At 31.6% G+C, this 12,188-nt stretch overlaps 1 protein-coding gene across 1 annotated transcript; it reads right to left on the bottom strand.

The window, feature by feature from the left end:
* Positions 1–398: 398 nt before the first annotated feature.
* LOC122271263 (uncharacterized) lies at positions 399–7,877 on the bottom strand. Its single transcript, XM_043051945.3, has one exon. It carries the CDS (start codon positions 7,846–7,848, stop codon positions 1,084–1,086), a length of 6,765 nt encoding a protein of 2,254 aa, XP_042907879.3. The 5' UTR covers positions 7,849–7,877; the 3' UTR covers positions 399–1,083.
* Between the last annotated feature and the right edge of the window lie 4,311 nt (positions 7,878–12,188).

The following is a 12,188-nucleotide window of genomic DNA, read 5'->3' on the forward strand; positions in this document are numbered from 1 at the left end:
TAATGCTCTTATCTAAATTTATAATGAATATGAGAATAAAGAAATAATTACAGATGTTCGAAGTTTGAAAAAAATTAACACTTAAACATAAAAACTATAATTTGATGATGTTTACATGCAACATAACAACTATCACACTTATGATGACGATAGTATATTGCACAACACTATTGCATTTTTAACTAAAATTTTAAAATGTAACATAATAACTATCACACTGATAATGAAGATAATATATTGCACACCACTATTGCATTTTCAATTAAAATTTTTGAAAATTTTATTATAAAATAATTAATTTAATTTACAAAACATTAAATACATAAGAAGTAATATTGCAATTCTAAAAAATAAGTCTAATTAAGGTGATGATTTTTGAAATAAAAAATTACCGTTATAAATTTTTTAATGTAATCCTCAGGTATAAGCGAAGTTGTATTTTTGATGGTTAAATTAAAAGTGCCCAACTAAAATATGATATTTAATTAGTATTAACCATTCATTTAAAAACAGATGCAAACACAAGAGTGTTCTATAAAAATTTACCATTTACTCAGATTTAGAACTCATAAAAATAGTTTGTATATAAAACGTTACCTAGATGGACATGATTATTACATTTAAAAATACAATTTGATGGGCAATTAGAAAAGAACAATATTCTTTAACCTCATATAAAAAGGTTGATGAATAATTATTTACCTTTGGAGGTATGTCCTTAAGTCCAAAAATAAAATTACAGATTCAGAACTTAACTAAAAAGTATTAATGACAATCTTTGCTTCATCTTTAACGTACACAGATTGTAAGAAGTTTTAGATAAATCAAATGAAAATAGAGTTGTAGACTTTACCATTTGCAAATCTTTAAAAAAAAAATGGCCATAAACACAGGCTTAAAATATAGTATAAAACCTGAATAATAATGTAAAAATAATTACATAACTATACATGTTCTTATATGCGATTAATAAACTTCTTTTCTACTAAATTGTTGATTACAGTGTTAAAACAATTAAACGCAGATAAAATAAAAGACTGCTAAATTTAACAAAGTGTCTGATTTTCTAATTATACATTCGCATTAGTTTTGGAATCCCATATCAGTATATTCAAAATATTTTTCCATCGAATAAAGTCTGATTCTGATTAATTTCGCCAAGAAGTGATCATCTCCCAAAACTAAACATATTGTCATGTAAGCTTCCTTGTAAAATTTCTCCGCTTTCATGTATTTATTCAATTCGTAATTTATTTCGGCTAGGTGTAGTAACGTAAAAACTGTCTCCATATCACCTAGACCAAGCTTCGACGCTTGATAAACTAAAATGCTTTCAAATATTCTTTCTGCTTCTTTAAGAAGTTTTTGCTGATGCAAAACTTTCGCCACATTTTGATAGGCTCTTATGGTATCTCTGTGATCAGAACCGAGAACATCACGCCTGCCATCATAGACCTTTTTAAAGACTTTAAGAGCTTCGTCTAAATCACCTTTCGTCATTAGGATAACGCCAACATTGTTAAGAGCTACAAGTGTTGTGTGATGCTTCGAGCCAGCAAGTTGTTTATATTTAAGGAACGTCAAACGACTCATTTTTAAAGCTTTTTCATTCTTACCAAGTGCATTCAGCACCAAAGCCATGTGAACTTCAGTCTGTAGCACATGCAAATGATTTTCGCCAAGAATCTTTTTCTGTTTATCATAAATTTGTTCACAGATTTTTAGGGCTTCTTCGTTTCTGTCTAACCGATGTAAAACTAATGCCATCCAGCTCTTTATATCCAAAGTACCTTTATGAAACACGCCATACACTTTTTTATAAAGCTCGTATAATTCACGGAATTGTCTTAGAGATTCTTGATACCTTTGAAGTTGATTTAATATAAAAGCAATGTGCTTTTGTGTTACCCAAACAACAATGTTATCACTTCCAAACATTTTTCTATAATCTTCCAGTAAATCTGTACAAATCAGTAAGGCTTCATGGAATTTTGATGACTCCATAAGCTTATGTATGAACTTGTCTTGAACAACTGGGAGATCAAAAACTTTATTGCACCTAGGGTTCAATATTTTTCTGTCGGTTGATAGATACAAGGCATGAGCTGCGGTTTGCCTGAAAGCAAAATTGCAAAATAAAATCTCTAGAGTTTCAGCTCCCTGAAATTTGCAGTGGTGTGCTGTGGTTGTTAATGTTTTTTTATTTTGACTGCGGGCATTCATGATTGCTGCCATTGTCTGAACATCTTTAATATTTTTCAAAACTGCGAGGAATTTACGTTTCCTATCTTCAATCTCTTTAAAACATCGATCAATCAGGTTGAGCAGATTACAAATCTTTGAATTTGTAGCCAGATCAGCAGGGCCTTTAGCATTATTAGATGTTGCATTGTAAATTGCACCAAACTTTAACAAAATTTGAGCGACTTCTATGTGACCAAATTTAGAAGCATAATGTAGCGGTGTAAATCCATTCTTTCCATTTGTATTGGGATTCGCCTTGTTTTCCAACAATACAAGGGCAATTTCCAAATAACCTTTATATGCTACGAAAATTAAAGGACACGCATTATTTTTGTCTAAGGCGTTTACAATAGCGCCATTTTGAATGCACTGCTGTACCATCAAGATGTTATTATGTTTAACTGCTTTCATTAAATTTTCTGTTTCTCTTAAAATATTTATTACTTTTGATGTTTTAGCTAAATCGATTGGTTTTCGACCTAAGTGATCAGGCAAGTCATAAAATGATCCATTTTCAACTAAAAGTTTAACTAAATCGAAGTTCCCCCTTGCAGCGGCGACGTGCAAAGGCATGATCCCAGCATCATCTGAAGAATTCATATTAACTTTTTTACTAATAAGGTATTGTACTAGCTCAAATTTTTCTTCTGTCACAGCGAAATGTAGTAAAGTTTCTACATGCACGGAGTTGGCAGCTTGATTCAATAACATGTATTTATATAGAAGCGCCATAACACATAGGTTTCCATGTTTTACTGTTATATGAATGGGGTTTAAATTTTCTTTATTTAAAACATTGACATCTGCTCCTTTTTTTATTAGATATGAAGCAATTTCAAAGCTCCCAACTTCAGATGCAAGATGAAGCAAAGTATTACCGTTGGCATTAGTATAATTAACGTCAAGTTGTTTTTTCTCGATAAACAGCCTGACTAATTGTAAGTTTTTGGATAAAACAGCTGATTCTAAAGGGATTCTATTAAAGCTATTTGGTGTGTCATAAATGGCTCCTTTCGCAAGGAGCAACCAGACAATTTTTACGTGTCCTTTTGCTAACGCCAAATGCAAGGCATTATCTCCTTTTCTAGTTTTAATATTGACGTCTGTATTCTTTTGCACCAATAGTTTGACAATCTCGTAACACCCTCTTTCCGAAGCGATATGCAGCGCAGACAAATGTTCGCTGCCTGTAACAGCATTTACGTCCAGTCCGAGAGTAACTACATCTTGAAACATAGCAACATTGCCGATAGCAGCAACTCTCTGCAGCAAAGCTATATTTTCCTTCATTAAAACGTTTTTAGTTTTATGTTTAGGGAATAATAAAACATTCAGAATATCTCTATATTCACAATCAATTGCTAAAAAATAAATCACTCCATTATTGAGATAGCGATTTGCACCTTTTTTAAGCAAATAGTTTACGATATCCATGTAATGATATTTCACAGATGTAGCCAAAGCTGTTAATCCATTTTCATCGAGTGCATCAATTTCGCAGTTCATTTCAACCAAATGCTTAACTGATTTCAGCTGATTAGAATCCACAGCGAAGTGCAAAGCGGTGCGCTTGTATTTGTCGATGACATTTACATCATTCGAAATTGATGCGACGAGTTTGAATAATTTTTCTTGCCCACACCTGACAACATAATGCAGAGGTGTGCACCCATTTAAATCCTTCAACAGCTCACAACCAACTTGTTTCGTAAGACTATCCATTATATGATAGTTACTATTTTCTACGGCTAAGTGTAAAGGACTTTTAAGTTCGTTGTTTTGTTTGTTAATATTAGCTTCGGCCTCAATTAAGATTTTCACAATGCTGCCGTGATTGTTGAAGCAACTGTGATGAAGAGCAGTCCAACCCTTTTTGTCTTCGTCATTAACAGCATTAGGTTTCTTATTTAAAATATATTTAACAGTTTCCACATCACCAGATTCCGATGCTACATGCAAGGGTGTTCGACCCTTTTTGTCTTTACAAGAAACTTCGGCACCTTTCTCTATGAGGTATTTAGAAGCCCGATTATTGCAAAACTGTGCACTAATATGCAAAGGCGTCAGACCCATGAAAGTACAGACATTAATAGTAGCTCCCTTATCAACTAAAGTTGATATTAAATCAACATTGCCACTATACGCAGCACAATGCAATGCTGTCCAACCTTGATAGTTCCACATATTCAAGGATCCACCCAATCGCAGTAAGTTCTCAGATATTTCTTGTTCTCCAAAATATGTCGCAAAATGTATAGGTACGCGTCCTACAGCATCTCGGATATTAATTTTTGCGCCATTCTTCAACAACACTTCAACACAACTTTTGTGCCGATTTCTCACTGCGCAATGGAGAGGAGTGGTTCCCCTATCGTCCTGGCAGTCTATTTCTGCTCCATTCTGAATCAGAATACTAAGAACTTCGGCACGGCCCCAATCAGCAGCTAAATGCATAGGTGTGTTTTTTAGATCATTTTTCCTGTTTACATCTGCACCTTTTTGTAACAAATACGTCACTATACTAGAAAAACCTTTCTCAGCTGCAAGAATTAAAGGCGTGGAAGCACTACTACTTAGATTGTCGTCGACATTCTTTTCCTTTTTCAACAGTTCGATGGTAACTCCGACATGGTTATGGTAAATAGCAAAGTGTAAAGGTGCATAATCACACATATCTTTAATTTCCGTATCAGCTCCATTTTTCAGCAATACCTCAACTACTTCTTCGGAACCAACCTGCGATGCAATATGCAAAGCAGTTTTGTCGCAGACATCTTTTGCATTGATGGAGATTTGATTATTTTTCAGAAGAAACTCTACACTATTTTTACGAGCTTTAAAGGCTGCGATGTGTAAAGGAATACGGCCCTCGACGTCCATTTCTTCTACAGTTTTGAAAAATAATCCAGGATATTCGGAAATAATAAATTCTAAAGTTACTGTATTTGACGCTTTACTGGCGTAATGAAGGGCTGTCCATAAATTAATATCTCTGGCTTCGATATCGGCACCCTTTTCAATACACGATCTCGCGAGATCGAGATCACCGCAAGCTAAAGCGTCGAACAATTCTTTTTGGTTATTTAACTTTTCTAAGTTCTGTTCGAACTTAAACTTTAAATTTGATGGATTGCCAATGACAATTCGATCAAGTTGCTTTTTCCAACATGCAACATCTTCCATTACAAAGATTTTGGCATTCAAAAGTATTGAAATATTTGAGCTAAGAAGAACATCGTTTAATACGTTGCCGTGAGCCAAATGATTTCTTAAATTCTTTCCGCCTAATATCGGGTGATTTCCATCACAATAAAATGGATTGTTAGTGAATTTTCTGCAAGAGTCGAGTATAGACATGATGTCCAACATAATCACTTCAATCAATAAATTTGTTTCACACATAACTTCGGCTGCAATATTTTTTCTTGAAGTTTCCTTCAAATCAATAATTCTTCCTATTGCATCGTGTAGGAGTTCAAGCTTTTCTTTCAACTCCTCATGATACTTTTCCAAATGATTCATTCTCCTTGGACATATTGCATTTTTGTCACTTGTCAATAAATAGTTCATTGCAGTAATGCCTGTAACCGTGCTCGTGTCATAATTAATGACACGTAATATTTTATAGTACAGTAAAGTTACTTCATAAAATTTGTCTTTCGTCACTCGAAGCTTGACAGCATCATAAACGGATGTTATGGAATTAGCAATCAGTCTAATATATTCTTCTGGGACGTCAATGCTCAACCTTTTTATATCCCTCTTAGCTAGTTTTTTAAATTCTGGAAAATGATTCTCCTCTATAATCATAGTATTCATAATTGCATTATAAAACAACTCTAAATTCTGAATAGGGCACTGCTTTACAGATTTGATAACCGCGCGTTCGAAGTCCTTCTCAGTCTTAGAGTTTAGAATTTGCTGAAGATTGTGCAAAGCGATCTCTTCACTGACAGACAAACTTCCAATTGTATCGAAAAACTGAGGTATTAATTTTTGCAACAACTTAATTTCTGAAGTATCATCGAAAGTGCAAGAAGAAGAAACATCAGATGACTTACCGAAACGAAGGGACTTTAATGTATGTTTGTAATCTTCTACGCTATTGCAGTCAGCAAGCTTCTGTAAACATAACTTCATCAAATTTCTTTTTAAGCTACGTAGAATATCAGTGACTAAAGGATTTAGCTTATTTAAATCGTTCTGCACAGAACTGTAAAAATCACAGTCCAAACCTTCAAGTTCTTTTCGTTTTTGAAGAGCGTGTTCATGAGATAGAGCATTACGCAATCCTGTTACTATAGATCTTGTAGCTTTTGTTAAGGAGAGCAATAAAATATCACAGGTATTGTCAGAAAGTTTGGGTGATTCAACGGTATTTTTTAGATTTTCACCGAGAACTTGTAACGCTCTCGAGATAATTAATTGCCCGTCAGTTTTTTTCGAGTCTACAGCTATGGAAACTTCCAGGCAATGTTTAATCACTTCCAAAGAATAAACGTCTCGAACTGCAACATAGTCTTTAAGTAAGTCCTCGAATAAAGGATAAGTTTTTATGATTGCTGAAATATTTTCTTTGCGCGAGAATTGTAGATATTTGTTTACATTATTAATAGCTGTTAAGTTTGCGACTTTTTCTAAATTCAAAGAGAAGTGACCGAGATGTTTTAAGATTGTTGATTGGGTTAACACGCAGTTAGTGAAACGCCAAGAGCTACGTCTATAAGTTTTTTCGAACTCATAAACTTCTTTTCCGATTTCATTCTTTGCATTTTCGTTAGGTTTAAGGAAACTGATGAAAACAATTAAGCAGAATTCCATTTCCTCCCATGGCAATGAATCATAGGTAAATTTTAATAATCGCTTTAACGCAGAAATATTCTGAATTATAAACGATGAAATAAACAGAAATTTGTCATCGGCTTCTTTATCCATATACTCCGTTTTTAACATACCAACGCATTCTACAACTAATTCGATCCTTTGTTTGATGTTTTCCGGTGAATAACTTTTACTAACATTTTTATTTTTATTTCCTTGAAAGAAACAAGATTTCAACAAGAAATATTCGACAAAGTTATTCATCTGTTCCGTGATTCGAATGTTCTTTAGCTTGATTTCATTAAAAGACAATGATAAAATATCTTCTAATTCATTCGGTTTCTTTGTGATATAGTCATCAGGCCACATTGATATTAATAACTCAAGAAGTTCAGTTTTGCTGGATTTTATGGCGTAGTAAAATGCATCATGATTCTGATGGTCCAGCTCACCTGGCTTGATATTTTCTCCTCCAGCCAAGGCTCGAAAAGTAAATAGCCAATGACCGTCGTTGTGGAGCAAATATTCAAGAACATTTAGTCTCTTGTATTTGCAAGCTAAAATAACAACATTTGTTTTCTTCAATGGATTATTGATTTGTGTATAAGCTACTTTCAAATCTTCTTTCCACTCCTCAATATTTAAAGAACGCACCAATTTACCTTTCTTGCGCAAAATACTAATTAAATCTTCTCTAATTCCTCTTTCTATATCAGAAAACAGTTCGATAAAGTTACAAGTAGAACTTACTTTATTGTAGTTTTCAGCCATTCTGTCTTTCATAAGTACGTCCAATTATTATGTTTCATTATAGATCTACCAAGCCCTGAAAATTAATAAAAATTTATATAAATTTAACTATGAAGTAAAAGACAACTAAACAAGGCAAAATTAAGGAAACATAATAATGATAATCTTTCATTTTTAGTACTTGGCATTTTGTAAAAGTAAGAATTACCAGAAAAGTATTAGTTTGATTATGCAAATTTTGTCTCACTGTAAAAAAGAAGCCTTTCAAGAGGTTTGATTGAAACATACAACAGTTACAAAATGTTGCTTACAGAATTGAGGACTGATCAACACAATAATATTATACGTCAAGTTATGAACTGAAAACTTTCATAAGTTAAAAAGTAGTGAGTTACAATTTTAATTGGTTGCATTTTTTTTGTAAAATTTTTCTTTTTTTAAAAGTTATTTTTATTTGTCTGGGTCAACTTTACCCCATCACATCTAATGATGTTTCATTACAGTCAATTTCCTCACAATTAAAGTTATCAAATTCGTATTTTGAAATTATGCAGAACTTAGTTTGAAAAAAGAGCCGATTTCTTTTGAAGCTGGAAATAGTAAGGTGCAGCTAAATATGACAATTAGTTAAATTGCCATGCCCGGCTAAATCGTTTTCTTTCCTATTATTTTTAAATTTAAAATAATGCGCGTATTTTTCAGTGATAGTTTAAACCATGGGTCGATAAACTTTTTTCATCATCGACCCCTATATAATTTTTCGAAATCTCCATCGACCCCCATAAAAGTAATTTTCCGTTAATTAAGGTAAAACTCTATTAGATACTGTGTTTGTACATTTATTTCATGATTTAAACATTTAATAAAGTGATAGTACATTGTGTAACAATAGTTTTACGAAAAATATATTAATGTTGAAATTTAAATACCTTAATATTTATTAAATAATAATAAGTAGAAATAATAAGTAAAGTAACTACAGATTTATTGCTTCTTAACAAATGAGATGAGTGTGCCTGGTGTTTTTTTGTAAGGTTCGCTATATTGGGTTCAAAATTGGACAATTTTAATTTTAAACCCCCTCGTAACTCCACATTTAATTTATTTCTGTACTTAGTTAAGATTGAATTTACGTCACTGAAACCGGCTTCAACCATATAGGAACTTGGAACAGCTAGCATAAAAAGACTAAGCTATTTCATAAAGTTCTCCATATTTTTGTATTATATTTATATTTGTTCAAAATTTACTTATTGTTAAATTTTTAAAAAGCGTCTTTGCTTCAAGATCCGATAATAATTCAGCAAACTCATCTTGCAGGTTGATGTCCACGTTTTTGATGATGTGTTTATTAATTTATGCTCGATAAAGAAACTGATATTAAGTCAATTATAAAATAAAATTCAACCCCCTGGATCAGATCGACCCCCAATTTTGTTAAATAGACCCCTGGGGGTCTATATAGACCACTTTGGCGACCTCTGGTTTAAACCCATTCCCTTTTAAAGATGGTTTACACTATATTTTTAAGCTTATAAATTTACCAGTAATAATTTTTTGACTTAAATTATTAAGTATTTGTTTCTTTCAAATTTAATGAATTTAACACGCATCGAAAGTAGGTTGAAAATGTTTTAATATACGGTTGTAGCCTTTTCTTTAGTTTGATGTGTGAATGTGAAATAGTGTCTCGCAATGTGAAAACGAAAAGTGTTTATTCATGAATTTCTTTACATTTAACGAATATTTAATACAATTGTTAGAAAGAAAAATATTTAAGAGCCATGATGGCTAGCTAAAGACACTGAGCTATTGTTGTGATGAACTGGGGTTCGATCCTCAGCGAGCTTGAAGCAGAGTTGAGCAGAAATGTAATCGATCACACTGTTTGATTACAGTAATCAATTACTTGTAATCATGACTACAAGATAACATATTTGGTTTTCAAAGCTGCAATTATGATCACAACAATCAATTACAGTAATCAATTACTTGTAATCGTGATTACAACTTTTTATAATTTTGATTACAGCTGTAATCATAATTACAATAATTGATTACAGTAATCAATTGCTTGTAATCTTGATTACAATTCACCAAAATTTTGATTACAACTGTAATCGTGAAAGTAATCACAACAAAAACAATTACGGGTAATTATGATTACTAGTAATCAAAATATACTATTACATGTAATCATGATTACAAGTGTAATTACGATTGCATACTGTATATCAATACATTATGTAAGTACGTATGGGGATACATATTTTTATGTACATAGAACGTACATACATGTGATTCCTATAGATACATATACAATGTATTTACAAACGTTGTTTGTACGTACAATATACTTAATTATATAATAATATATATATATTACAATGCGTATATGCTTATTACACATAATTAGGCATATGTAATGCATCTACGCATGTTTGTTAGTTTGTGTGCAAATGCAATATTTAGCATGCTCGTATACACAGACAATATATGTATGAACGTAAGTGAAAATAATGTATATACGTATGCATATATGTATATACGTAATGCATATACGTACAATATGTAAGAATGTTGTTTATAGGTACCCTATGCGTACATAATTGGGTAAATAAAATGCTTGTATTTATTCATGTACGTGTAATGTATGGATGTAAAAATATTGTTAATGTACGTATGTACATACAACGTATACATGTACGTATACATAAATACATGCGTATGTTTAAATATATGTATGCACCTACATTGTGACTACATTATACTTTATAACAGTAAAGTTATTAAAGTTTGTTTTAAAATTTGTTCTGAAATATATAAAACTCAATCTCTTATAGTTTTGGAAATCAAACGATTATCAACGAAAACAAACGATGACAACGAATCCTAAATATTATTTCAACATTTGAAATTACAGTTTTCTTTCTTTTTTTTGCCATCTAAAACTTTCTATGAACTGTGCAATGTTATAAATACATAAATTTGTCGAGTCAAGCATTTTAAGAAAATACCTGAAAATTATTCTTTATTCTAACAATTTTGAATTGATATAGAGCAATTAAAGCTGGCAACTAAATTTAAATATAGTTCGATTCTGTAATTTAACTTGCTTGAGTCGTTATCAGTGGTTTTTGCACTTCACTTACATATATTTTATTTATTGAATTGCATACATATTTAGACATAAATATTGTACATACATTCACTGGACAGACACATAATGTATAATATATCCATGAATACGTACATACAATTTATATACATATGTATATGTGTAGTATATATACGCATGTACAATGAGTGCAGATACGCGTATTGTACATTTGTGGATACATTTAGTCGACATAAATACATATTGCGTAGATTTGGATAACATGTATGTACGCATGCAAAATTTGTATTTAAGATTTTTGTCCAATATATGTAGAATATATGAATGTATTGTACATATATGCATACATATTGTTCATAAATAAATTGTACATACATCCATCTGACATTCATACATGGGACATATATGCATGGGACATATATACATGGTATATGCATGCATGGGACATAACTTAAATTGAACAGTAGTTGAATTTACTTTAATCTCCAATGAGGTTTCAAATTTCCCTGATTTTTCCAGGTAAAAATCTTAAAATTTCCAGGTTAGCGTGTGTTTTTCCTCATAAATATATCATCTTGAAAAAATGGAATTACAGAATGACTAAAAAACCCTTGGATATCTGTAGTGTGTGTGCTTAATATATTTTCATTAAGAAAAAGAAAATCATTCAGGTGATTATATATCAACACATTTTTATATTTACAGTGGCTCCCAAAAGTGTTCGTTCACTTTATAACTTTTATTAAAATAGGGCATTATTTATCAATTAAAATGAATATTTCAGAACGAGTATACATTTATTTACTGACTCATAAAAGTTATTCTTGTGAAAAGAAACTCTACTAAATGTTAATTTAACAAAAATTAGAATATTTACTGGGGATATTTCCGTATCTAGATCTGTTGCGCCAACTACAATCGCCAAGGTGCCAAATAGTTTTTAAACTTGCAATTTTCATATACCCGGGGGTGGCTACGAGTAATACATTTTGAGTTGGTCCCATTCTGTGATGATTTTCGCGGGACTCTGCCTGGAAATTGCCTAGACTTGGCGATTATTCTGCCACAGATCAGGATACGGAAATCTCCCCTATTTACTGATAGACGAAGATTTTTTTTTTTTTTTTTAAGTGTAAGATGTTTTTTGTGAGACTAAGTTTTTGTTACTTTTTCATTCTAGATTTCTTAAAAGTAAACTTTTGCTTTGTTTTTCTTTAAAAATATTCAGATTTGCTAAGATCATAATATATTTTTT

The sequence above is a fragment of the Parasteatoda tepidariorum genome, chromosome 5 (assembly GCF_982258835.1).
Source record: "Parasteatoda tepidariorum strain Cologne lab strain chromosome 5, Ptep-v5.0, whole genome shotgun sequence".
NCBI classification, from domain to species: Eukaryota; Metazoa; Arthropoda; class Arachnida; order Araneae; family Theridiidae; genus Parasteatoda; species Parasteatoda tepidariorum.